This window comes from Hordeum vulgare, chromosome 5H, assembly GCF_904849725.1.
Source record: "Hordeum vulgare subsp. vulgare chromosome 5H, MorexV3_pseudomolecules_assembly, whole genome shotgun sequence".
Classification (NCBI taxonomy): Eukaryota; Viridiplantae; Streptophyta; class Magnoliopsida; order Poales; family Poaceae; genus Hordeum; species Hordeum vulgare.
This window is the reverse complement of record NC_058522.1, coordinates 462,082,480-462,094,733: the sequence shown is the minus strand read 5'-3', so window position 1 is coordinate 462,094,733 and position 12,254 is coordinate 462,082,480. Positions and strand designations below refer to the sequence as shown.

The 12,254-nt window shown below is 45.6% G+C and overlaps 2 protein-coding genes across 3 annotated transcripts; both read right to left on the bottom strand.

Moving 5' to 3' along the window:
* Positions 1 to 1,914: 1,914 nt before the first annotated feature.
* LOC123398745 (probable carboxylesterase 2) lies at positions 1,915 to 3,325 on the bottom strand. Its single transcript, XM_045093199.1, has one exon. The coding sequence runs from the start codon at positions 3,125 to 3,127 to the stop codon at positions 1,985 to 1,987; it is 1,143 nt and encodes a 380-aa protein (XP_044949134.1). The 5' UTR covers positions 3,128 to 3,325; the 3' UTR covers positions 1,915 to 1,984.
* Positions 3,326 to 3,688: 363 nt separating this feature from the next.
* LOC123398741 (protein transport protein SEC23-like) lies at positions 3,689 to 10,714 on the bottom strand. 2 transcript variants are annotated; one of them, XM_045093196.1, is made up of 14 exons: positions 10,376 to 10,571; positions 9,326 to 9,900; positions 9,011 to 9,226; positions 8,727 to 8,900; positions 8,105 to 8,266; positions 6,877 to 7,019; positions 6,140 to 6,215; positions 5,873 to 6,048; positions 5,697 to 5,778; positions 5,145 to 5,222; positions 4,725 to 4,886; positions 4,371 to 4,634; positions 4,120 to 4,224; positions 3,689 to 4,043 (listed from the first exon to the last, which is right to left on the bottom strand). In XM_045093196.1, exons 2-14 carry the CDS (start codon positions 9,833 to 9,835, stop codon positions 3,903 to 3,905), a joined length of 2,289 nt encoding a protein of 762 aa, XP_044949131.1. In that variant the 5' UTR covers positions 9,836 to 9,900; positions 10,376 to 10,571; the 3' UTR covers positions 3,689 to 3,902. The 2 variants fall into 2 exon arrangements, with proteins under 2 accessions (XP_044949131.1, XP_044949130.1); XM_045093195.1 differs by having other exon boundaries at positions 4,371 to 4,886; positions 10,376 to 10,714.
* Between the last annotated feature and the right edge of the window lie 1,540 nt (positions 10,715 to 12,254).

Genomic DNA, 12,254 nt, shown 5'->3' with positions numbered 1-12,254 from the left:
CGATTGGTACTTGTAAGGTTGCTAGTAGTGTTGATTACTCTTTGTAGTTGATGCTAGTTGGATTATTTGGTGGACCTTGGACAAAACATCAACATTTGGGATGACGCTTGGATTCCAAATTGTGCTAATAGGAAAATCGTAACACCAAAGGGAGGACTTTTGTTATCTAAAGTGGCTGATTTGATTAATCCTGTTACGAATAATTGGAATGAAGACCTTACTAGACAAACAATGTGGCCTATTGATATTCAACGGGTTCTTTCGATTCCACTATCACAACATGACATGTCATATTTCATTGCGTGGAGTTATACGAAGAATGGTATGTTTTCGGTGCGGTCTGCTTACTAAGTGGAGTGGGACCATCAGTATGGAAGTAAACTAAGACATTCTAATGGGATGGGACGAACTATGGTTAACCCTATCTGGAGTAAGTTATGGAGGTTATCTTGCCTGGCAAAGGTTAAAAAAATATCTGGCGTACGCTACATGGCAGCCTTCCTTGTCGTGTAAGGCTTGCAAATAGACATATGAAAATTTCACCAATTTGTCCCACTTGCTTTCAGGGTCTAGAAGATACAAAGCATTTGCTTTTTTGTGTACTAAAGCAAATGAGGTTTGGAAAAGATTAGGGATGGATGATATTATCGCAAAATCTTGTGAGGTTGATCGTGCTGGAGAGGTGGTGTTGGAGTACTTAATTCTTCGACCAGAACAAGAATTGAGGATTATGGAATGCCACAATGTGCGTGAAATGATTGCTATCTCACCTGGTATCTATGGTGGGAAAGATGAAAATTGATGCATAAGGAGAAAACTCAGCATGCCCATCTGATTTCTATGGGAATTTTAGCCCTAACAAAAAATTTCGTGAGTGCATCATGTCCAAAGGCCTCAATGAGAAGGGAGGGATGGTCTTGTCCCCCCTAGGGTATACCTCGCCATCTTTGCCCCAGCCCGACCCAAAAATCCAGGGCCTAGGCCCGACGGGCTTGCCCCTGGGCCGGGCTTGGGCCTAAGTTTTTAGCCCGCCAGCAGGGCCGAGCTGGGCTTGGGCTTGGTATATTGAGAATTTAAGGAAGATGTCCGACCCGTGGCCCTAGGCCCGACGGGCTTTTCAACAAATGGGCTGGGCTTGGGCTTGAGAAGTAGGCACGATGGTAGGGCATGGGCCGGGCCCGGGCCTCAGTTTTCTGTTATGGGCGTTTTAGGCCCGGCCCGACCAGGCCCATGGGCAGGTATACCCCAAGGGATTTGTGAAACTTAATGTGGTTGCTTCTTTTGACCATAATCTGCTACGGGGCACGACGGGCGGTCCTTAGAGATGATAAAGGTAGATTTATTGCAGGAGGAAACAACAAGATCGACTATTGTGTGGATGTATTGATGGCTGAAGCACGTGCGCTCAAATTTGACCTAACACTGGTGTAAAGGGCAGGTTGCAATGACCTTACTATTAACTCGGACAATATGGAGGTCATTGAGACAATGAAGGATGAAGCATGATCTATTGATGCGACGACGACAATATTCGATGATTGTTTTCATTATGCGTGTGATTTTGTAGTTACTAGAATCGCTCATTAGCAACTTCGTAGCAAATAAAGTTGCTCATGAGCTCGCTAGACTAGCAAGATTTTCTCAGATTTCTGAATGGACCATTAAATGAAATTGTAATGTTACTCATAAACGATGTTTTGGTTGTTTCTAATGAATAAAGTTCATGTTTACCTAAAAAAACATATAAATATTAATTTTTTGTATTTCTGTGTTTTAAAATAACTGTTTTAATTTTATATTAATTTTAATATAAAATTATACTAAACTTAAGACACCTATACGGAGGGAGTATGTTTTTTTTTTTTTGCCAGAGAGGGAGTATGTTTTTGCTCACCCAACTTAAGTTGAGACACGTATAAAGTACATGCATTGTTTGAGAAGGCAACCAAACACGCTCGAGCGATGCACATTTTACACGCCCAACTCATGCCTCGGCTATGAACGCCACAACGCGATCCATAAGCCGCTTGGCGTTGTCGCACTCGAGCTTCCCAAGGAAGAACACGTGGCCCTCCCCCTCCAGCTCCAGCCACGCCGCGCTCCCGCGCCACCCGCTCGCAGCCACGGCGTCGTAGTACGCGCGGTTGCGCGCCGCGAGCCCGTCCTCGAGCCCCGTGGTCACCAGCATCCTCGCGCACCCGAGCCTCTCCAGCGCCGGCGACGCGCCGGGCGCCAGCGGGTTCATCCTCGGGTCGTCGGCGCCGCCCACCGCCGACCCCCGGCACGCGTAGGACCAGAGGAGCCCGGTGACCTTGGCCGCGGCCGGGGCTTCCCCCTCGATCGCCGCGTTCCCGCTGAACCACGGGTGCAGCAGTATCGCGCCCTCGATCCTCGGCCCGCCGTCCTCGGACGCCGCCCTCACGAGCATGTCGTGCGCGATGTTGGCGCCGGCGCTGTCGCCGGCGAGGAACAGCCGGGAGGCGTCGCCGTGGTCGGCGATCCAGCCGTCCTGCGCCGAGGCCGCCCACCGGAGCGCGGCCCAGGAGTCGTCGTAGGCGGCCGGGAGCGGGTGCTCCGGGGCGAGGCGGTAGTCGACGGAGACCGCGAGGACGCCCGCCGCGGCGGCGAGGGCGTTGAGGTACTTGTGGTACGTGGGGTCCTTGGCCGACCCGATGAGGAAGGCGCCGCCGTGGAAGTAGACGACGACCGGGAGCTTGGCGGAGGTGTCCTGGAGCTTCTTGGGAAGGTAGAGGCGCACGGAGAGGCCGGTGGCCGCGTCGAGGACGACGTCTTCGGAGGCGACGCCGGTGGCCTCGTCCACGCCGGCGGGCAGGATGGTGGGGTCGTTGAGGCGGTCTATCTTCCCGCTCTTGTATATGCGGAAGCTCCCCGGGGCCTCTAGCAGCACTTGGTCGTCGTCGGCGGCGGCATCATTGCGTTCTGAGGTGGAACGAGCTCTCGAACGCCACAGGCCCGGGCATCTAATTCGAGGCGAGAATGTGGTCGACAGGGAAGGCCGTTGGAGTTGGGGTGACCTTCTTGTCCGATCCGGTGGTAGCCGGCGGCAAGGTCGGGTGGCCGCCCAGGCAGTGCAGACGGCGACTCCGTTCCTGATGGTGCTGGCCATGGAGGCCGAGTGCTCTTCTTGTCCGGGTGTTGCTTGGGCCTTGGGTGTGGTAACAGGCAAACAGATAAGAGACAGGCGTTGCTCTATGCTTAGGCCGGCTTGGATGCAGTAACAGTGCTAACAGATAAGATTTTGTGTGGTGGCATTGGCAAGGTCCGGCCGTCCAGGACCATCACCATGCCATGCGGCACGCCAGCAAGGAAACGTGCGAGTGCTTGAATGGACCTGACCGACCGCATGTGCTCTAGGACAAACATAACCTAACGGTCACGTTCTAAAATGGGCACGTCGAGAACGTTACGTCAAAAGATCTGATAGCGCTCGCCGAGACATACGTACGTGAAGATCTCCGTCTGTCCGTACCGCGAAACTCCGCTGCCCGCGCGATTTTCCCTGGTCCCCGGTTCAACAGCCCGCTGGCCGCGCGCAACCATCAGCGACGCCACGTTTTGTTCGACGTGGGTTCAGATACGCCGGCCATGTTCTCTACTCGTACAAGCCAATCTATTTTCAGTTATATATGCTCATCGACATATACCAAACTGACATGACACAGTAGCATGAAAAAGACCTGTTTTCTCAACAGAAATGACAGTTTACTTGGCGCATTTTTACACTTTGATAACCGAAGCGCATAAACCCCGTCAACACAATACAAAGTAACAAGACACGATAAACAAGAACGAACAATGCCTCTTTACTGTACACCACAAGAGATGAGCGCTTTGGTGGTACAAAATTGCTCTCCTCAGGGTCATATTCATATATATATAACCTATTGCACCGCTAACCGCTGGAGATGGTCCATGAAAACCTCGAAGCTCACGTCATCCGTGAATATAACGTCTCCTCCGGGGGCAGGGTTATCGGAGTTGTATGCCACTGATGGGTTTAGCTTTGCCAGTAAAAACCGAGCCTGCAGGTTCAGACGAAAATGATATTTACCTCTTTTCTTCAATAATAAAATGACAAGTACAAAAAGGATATTTTACCTGAGATCCATATTGATCACAGACAACCAAACGGGGTACAGGGAACCGCTCCTTCATTATTGTGTCGGCTTCCTCATGTGGAGCTTTCAACAGCTGGGCGAACACCTGACCATCACGCAAGACACAAGATTAAGCACTGGAAGGCACACTATACTTTGCAATCTGAATCAAGTCTTTCGTGATCAATAAACTAGACTTGTGTGCATCTCAGAAAACCGACATTGTTCTGCCATAGCCTGACAACCAAATACCTCGTGGCCTTCTTGATCTTGGTAGCCCGCATTTCGCCATTGTGCAATGTTCATCCCATGGAAGATAACGACAGAAAAATAAGAATCCAACAAAAGGATCTTGTCAGGAGCAATTGCAGTTGCGTCCAAGAGAACAGGCATTGGCCCTGATTGAAAGGAGTAGGATAAAAGTGAAGGTTGAATCATTGCGACTGCATTGCCCACATTTTCCCTCTCCAACATCATCCTAAAATATGCGGTTTCATCGGGGCTATTATTGAAAACCTGCATATAGGGAAGCAATTCAGTATGTATAAACATGTAAGTTTTCATCTTTGTAGAATTGTTTAATGAAGAAAGGCGAGAACCCTCAACCTGGACAAACTGCGAACGCCTCAAATTAAACATAAACTGGGGGAATATTGATAGGCGTGGAGACAAACTGAAAGATGAGGGTGTTTCCTTCTGATAGTCTCCAAATTTGGTACATAAGCGTATCAAAGCACGGTCAAGCCATCTTATTGGATCAAAATCAGCCTGAAAGCATCCAGACAAGATAGTGTTCAATAAAAATGGAAATATAACTTGAATTTGTAATTGTTTAAGGCCTGAATTATTTCAGATAATCTATGTGACATCAACAGCCAAGTAACTGCCTGCAGCTCAAGTGCTGAACAATACTGCTAAAAACAATTATCCATATCGGCTAAGTAAGAAATGCATTCAGTTTGTAAATTCTAAAAATGGACTGATATTGTGAACTATTTAATTTAATTATGAAACTCATGGATGTACCTCAGTTTCCATCTTAAATGAGACCAAGCGTGCCACAACTGCCGCAGCGGCTTCTTGATCAAAGCCATCTATCAGCTCCTGAAGCACCAAAAAAGTTTATTCATAAACAAATAAGTATTTTGTTCAAAAGAATAACAAGCAAACACCAGAAACACGTCTGAATCGAAAGGAACTGACATGAGCAACAATATTCCTCTTTTCTGAACATAGATTACTTGTTCATATCAGCAAAATCAACTATGCTCACTAGATGGACGGTTCCTCTTCGTGCATGTCTTTTGCCTTCTCTTCTTTCTTTCTTTTTGCCTTTGCAATTTTATTGTAGGTAGCTTAGTTAAGCTTTCCATTCAGTTTTGCTGTTGTGTTTTTGTACTTTTTATGGTTTTATTTGGTTTAGTCACTAGCCACCGTTTGTGGATTGTACTTTCTCGCCTTGTACAGAGTTCTTCTAATAAGGAACAACAAATATTTCGATGCGAAAACTGTGCTCACTAGAAGAAGTGTCATCAAGAATTCATGATTAGCAAAGTGACCAAAGATAGAGAAACTAACCTGCACACTATCAGAACGAGAAGCCCATGTTCTGGAGATCGTAGTAGTTCGCAATCTCATCTGGCCCTCATGATGCTGATAACTGAATGTGACACCATCAAGTCAGACAGGTAAGTAGATCTAAAGCAGAATCAGATTGTTTGGAAAATTCAAAAGGAAACAAAAATGTTTCTTACTAGGTTACAAATTGAAGGTAGAGCTGTTCGCCTGTCTGTTGAGCGCCTGAATCTGGGCCAGCTTTTCTGGAGATGTCATATACAAAGCAAAGCGATGTTTTCTTGTCAAGACCACACATTTTCCAAGCACTAGTGTTTCCCTGACCAATAACAGTATCTGCAGACAGAGGACTTTTCTGCATACGATAACTGCAACATTAGAACAGCACAAAATTGCAGTCTTGGAGTATAAGCTTTACAGCTACAAAGTTAACAGCATGGTTGTACCTTCTCCAGGGAAGTACAAGGCCCAATAATGCCTTGAATCTTTAAGTCTTTTGAGCAGTTAATCTCGAGAATACCACTGTTGAGGCGATTCTAAAATATTAGTACAAAATTTTAAATAAAGATGTCACCTTCACACAAACATTGAGTGTATTATATTGACAAATTTTAGGTTCATTTATGTTATTCGGAGCAAAAATGTTTTCTTTAACCGGACAGATATATACTCTCCACGTTCAGAAAATAACCCTACATGGTATATCGATGTTGATGGAACAGGGACAAAAGAAGAAGTATTAGACAAGACATAGTTTCAAGAAAATGGTAATCATCTTACATAAATTTCTGGGTATGCGGTAACTAAAAGCCTATTCTGGGAAATGCAGATTTACTATTTGCAAACATGCAGCCAATTTAAGATTTCAAGCTATGCATGCAGGGTAGTATATAAATATTGCCCAGAAACCCGTCACACCATATAAGGGTGGAATGCAGGTGGCCTTGATATGCAGAGCAACCGAGCTACCTTGAAAGCTTCATTGGCACATGTACGACTTTACAGGATAGTATGGAATTTGAAAATGCGGAACCCTCACACTGGTGAAAAAGAGCTGGATAAGTACAAATTGCATTTGAATGGTTAGGCCATTCGGTTCCTATTCTCTCTCTTTTTTTAACGGATATTTTTTAATATAACATCAACAAAATATAAATAAGAGCAAGAGAAAATAATGGTTTACTTGAATGATAATCCAAGGCCGTTATCTGCTGACTGAAAGATGCGGAGAAGCGAGTCTTTGAAAACAGAGTGACCAAAACTTTCAGCAAGCACAACAATTCCCCCAGTCTTCTCAATTGCAACCTTCATTTCAGCAACACCAACCTGAAAACTCAAGCATAAAGAAAATGTTGCTTCAGACAAAATAACCATGACGCACCAGATAGTGTACACAAAGGTGAGTTTCCATAGCTTCATTTGGCAGTGTAGTAGCTTTTCAAGAGCACGTGTTTACAACTAGTTTTGGATACAACAGTTAGTTGATAGCATTTTTTATCGACAAGACCAACATCTTACTAGCATAAGCAACTTCTACTATAAATAACTAAATGCCACGCGTAGTACCGCATGAGGACTGTGGACTTGCCCTTCATAACTCTGATTGTCTATCAACTCTGTCCTATTACAGTCACTGGAAGCAACTAAGTAGTTTCTTACATTTATTACTTGCACACACTGGAAATAGTATATGTGTTGAGGTCCCTCACTAGCATACGACTCACAGTAATAGCTAAGCTAATGCTTTACATAAAATGGACCCATTCGAAAAAAAAGGTAGCTAATTTGCATTATGATGATACTGTCGGTCAGGAATCTAGTTCATGTCTTAGAATTGTGCATATGGATGATATCTGATGCACTAATATATGGATATGTGATACCGACATGGACATTCAGCACAGGCAACAGTTAAATAACTACAGTTTTGAATCGAAGCTACACAAATAAGCAATAATCAATGGTTCTAGCTAGACACCTCTAATATTAATAGCTGCAAAATCATGGAGAAAAAGGTGAAAGCGTTAGAGAACACATTCAACAAGCTGATTTCTATCCATACAAGGGTATGTGTGGCCTCATACTTAGTACCCCATCCATTCTCTTTTTGCTTGTCATTATGGATATCTTTTTGAAGTATATGTGGATTATCCAAACTTCTCCATTAGTTCGTACTTTTGGTTCTACCGGTTGGTGCATGAAACTCAATAAAACACATGTTGTCTCCGGTACACAACTTTGAATATACCCTTTTCTAATTATAAATGCAATGATATGAAAGTACTTATGATGCCAATTCTGCTTGATATTATTTTGACAAGTCTAAGTAGCTGTATATGCTAGGAAACAGTTTCCAGGTTTAACTGCACTAAGACGACATCAATAAAAGAAGTATAAAATAAGCAACAGACCTGATCGACTGCACACGCAAACAAATCCAGCACATGTCCTTGGTGCACAAGCTGCTTGGCAATCTGATCATAGAACTTAACAGCTTTATCATGAAGTGGAGCCGAGTCTTTATCGAGGTCTTTGTGTGAGCGAATTGGCTCTGCTAAGGATTTCGATACAATCTGGAAATTTTGCAGAACAGTCATCATACTACACAAGAAGCATATAAAAGAATATGTATACATTGTACAGTTATTATGATATATGTAAATCATAGATGACATAAGTTCCAAGCATAATCAACATATGTATTCAGCGCAATTTGGCAGAAATCTATGGTGTGTATTTCTGTCCTTCGATAGGGGGCCTTCTGGCGCACAGTGCTCTAAAACTAATGAAAACAGTGAGTTAAACATGAGTTTACCTTTCAAGAAAAGAAACAATAGTATCTTGTTACAAGCCAAAGGTGCAATGCTAGAACATGATAAAATAATAGTGTTTTTAGAACATCGAGGAAATGATGGTGCTCCAAGCTTAAAAACCTTTCTGGTTGCACATCTAAGCACGTGAACCGAAAACTGAGTGTGACAGACAACCAAATAACTCAAAAGAAGGCAATCATTCAATGTTATTTGGACTTACAGAACCAGGTCCCTCTGTAGATGGACCACCAACAAATGCCATGATCCTAGCACCTGATCCAGGGACACAAACCCCCAGGAGACTGGCCGCCACACTTAATGCAGCTCCAGTGCATCTTGATGCACGTTGATCAGCTGGAATATGCCAAGGGTCCTTTTGCAGCTCTTCAATAACCTGTACATACAGTGAAATCATCGAATCATGTGCTTGACACATTAAAAATTTGGAATATGAACAATTATATGGACAATATGATCTTCTATTGAGTGATATCGATTCTTAACTGAGTTCAGTACAAACTCGCACTCCGAAGCAGGCACAAGGAATCTAGAGATGCTCTCTGATGAAAGACCATCCCTAGTTCCAGCTATTACCCCTGTGGTGGGCTTTTGTTTGCCTGCAAAGAAGCACATTTGCTCCAATATTTGTTCCTTGCTGACCTCCTTTGTTCCCTTGAACACATATGACTTCGGCAACAAACCAAAACCCAATTCATGCACCTACATGCACCAATAATGAAAATATGTTGCTAAATAAAGCATTGAATACAGAATGAAACATTTAGGGACAGAACATTATGAGTAAACACAGAACTATACCTGTACATATGTCCCAAAAGTAATGAACCCAATAAGGGAATTATCTGGCAATAGCTCAGTAGCCTGTGCCAGAGCAGACTTCAAATAACCAATTTCTTCCTCGATGATGCAAGTATCCACAACAAAGATGAAAACAGGAGGCATTACAGGACCTGTTTCTGCAGTGGATATGTACTCAATTGTGGTATACTGAGGAAAGAGTTCTGGAGGGAGATTGTTTTCTGAGATCGAGGAATAGTGTTGAGGGAATTGATTGCGCTGAAAGCAGAATGTACAGAGCCAGATCTTCGCATTATAGTCTACTCTGGAGAAAGGATTGAGGATTGAACGACACATGCGGCAGCGAAGGGGAGAATATGGGACTACTGGCATATCAGGAATTGACTTGAGAGGGGTATAGATGGCAGAAACAGGGACGACGCAGCTCACAGCATCCTCCTTTGTGCCTGGAAAAACGTTCCATGGCATCCTTATCCCATCCAGAGCCTCAAGCTCGAGGAACTCAGACATTTTGTATACAGCAGCCTTATGTATGCTATTTGTGTCAGGCCTCTGCAAGTGAAATGATACCCAACCTGCAAATTTCAGATCAAATAGCAAGTGAGAAGTCGGTGAGCATATGCAAGCAAACATAGAGCACCAAGACCACCGCAGAAGGACAATTCAATACAATCTGCTCAAATGCAATATCTGATACAATAGTTCTTCCACATCAAAATTGTGTTTTTGCACGTTCCTAGCAAAACTTTTTACACTCATGCCAAACGAATAACCGAATGTGGTGACATGCAGCGCGAAATTGCCCTCCGGGTAGCCCAAAACTCCCACAAACTAGCGAAGTGGCAAGGGCTGATTTCGACTTGTTCTACCTGTGTGACAAAACCGCCGCAAAATATTCGAGATCGCAATTGCTTCCCGGCCATCCGCCCACCAAACACTACCGAAAACCCTCGCAGCTAAACACGGCGAACCCTAGTCCCTGGATCTCCAAGAACGACCTCGCCTTCAGGAAACGGAAAGGCAGGGGAGGCAAGCAGAGGCGGCGCTTACCGGCGGATCACTCGCGAACACTGCCGCGCCGCGAGAAACAGAAGGGTAAGTCACCGCCTAGTGCCGGCCAGCCGCACCGTCGCCGGCGTTGGGGCAGGAGGCGATGGAGGCGGCACGGTGGAGCGCGCGATGCGATCGGGACTCGGGAGGGGGCTCTCCAGTCGGGGGACAAGAAGGAGAGGGGTGAGGTGGCGCCGGACTGAGGTCTTGTGGGGCCGATGTTCGGTGATGAAGGGCTCGGATGGGCGCGTCGGAAGCGAGGCCGGATCGGACGGCTCGCACGAGGCCTGCTTGCGTGGCCTGCCCTGACTCGGCTTCCGGTTGTTGTGGACACCGGGTGTCTCGGCGCTGGCAAAACTTTTCCGACAACCGCGAGAGTAGGGGTTTCATGTCCGAGCCGGGCTGGCGGTCCGTCGTCCGGAAAAATTAAAACCGGTGTCTTGTTCGGTTTTTCTTTTAAAGATGCAACAAAAAGGTTTTTAAGCAATTTTTTAGGGCTTTTAAGCAAACTTTAATATGCAAAGGTGTTTTTAGCAAAAGCAACCACACGCCAAAGGCCCACCAACCGGGCTCGATTTTCTTTTTGGTGATTGATTTATCGAATTACATCTATAATATTATAATATGTGTATTTGTTTGATTCGGCATGAAAAAGTAGCGTCATTACTCGACAGGGTTATGTCGTTCAAATGGCGGAGGTGCGGATGGGGGGAGGGGGTCGGTACGAGAAATGACGGGTGACGCAACTGCATCGCCTTCACGCTCTCAGCTCGCGTGTCGTTTTAATGCCGACACCAGTGAAAAGTTGCGCATGCTTTAGACCAGCATGAAGCAGCGTCGACACTTTCAAGTGACATGAATGCGCGACAACATCTTCACGCATGAGAGAGTGCGAGAGAGATTTTCGGGTGGGTCTAGGGTGTCGGACTCGTGCATGGCAGCGGTTCGAACGTTCATAACCTTCCCTCCCCACCCCACCCACCCACCCCCACCCCTTGTCGGTGTCAACCGGCAGATCTCTGGTAGGGGGTCCCGAATTGTGAATCTTGGATTGATGGGTAACAAGAGACAAAGAAGACGATGTTTACCCAGGTTCGGGCCCTCTTGATGGAGGTAAAGCCCTATGTATTGCTCTTGTTTATATTGATGATGTGGTATCGAGTACATAGTTGATCTACCTCGAGGTCATGTTGTGGTATAAACCCTAGGAATAATGATCTTAACCTGTCCTACGAACTAAAACCCTCCGGTTTATATAGATACCAGGGGTACTAGGTTACACAATATCGGTTATACCAAGGAGAAAACATGTCGATTACCATGTGGTCGTGGGGTGCATGTCAAGTCTTCGAAAGAGTACATCTTGAATACAATGGTGTCTTCTAGTCTGAATTCCAATGATGATTAACACACGACCCACGAGTCCGACCCACGAAAGTAGGTAAGCGACCCAAGGACCCCTTATTCCCGGACTCCCTCGGTAGCCCTCGAACTGGCATCCAATGTCGAAGTCTTGATCTACCATCTTCACACATTCAAAGTCTTCGCCTTGCGCGACGAGTTCCTCTCATCCCCATGTTCTGCTGACTCTAGTCCAGCTTGCACCGCATTCTTGATTGTCAAAACGTCGCATGGCCCGCAAAATTAATTTACTTCTAAAGGGTTAATCATACCCCTCGATTCCCGTGCGCCAATAAGAGATAGGCAGTTCCAATAATATTTTCACAAAACCCCTTCACGTGAAACGGGGAAATCTACTTATTACATAAGCCAAGCGCGCTTCCAGCAACACACCCTATCCCCCCAACCGTCGAGAAGAACACCAAAAAATCAAAGGCATGGCGAGTGCTCCAGGCTCCTCCTCGTACCCTCATGGCCC

What these genes read in the sequence shown, in the direction of transcription:
- LOC123398745 (XM_045093199.1), bottom strand. Translation starts at nt 3,127, where the DNA reads ATGGCCAGCACCATCAGGAACGGAGTCGCCGTCTGCACTGCCTGGGCG.
- LOC123398741 (XM_045093195.1), bottom strand. Translation starts at nt 9,835, where the DNA reads ATGTCTGAGTTCCTCGAGCTTGAGGCTCTGGATGGGATAAGGATGCCA. An exon ending in CATTTAAGATGGAAACTGAG is followed by an intron (nt 4,887 to 5,144) that starts GTACATCCATGA and finishes GGATGCTTTCAG; the next exon opens with GCTGATTTTGATCCAATAAG. An exon ending in GTGATCAATATGGATCTCAG is followed by an intron (nt 4,044 to 4,119) that starts GTAAAATATCCT and finishes CTGAACCTGCAG; the next exon opens with GCTCGGTTTTTACTGGCAAA.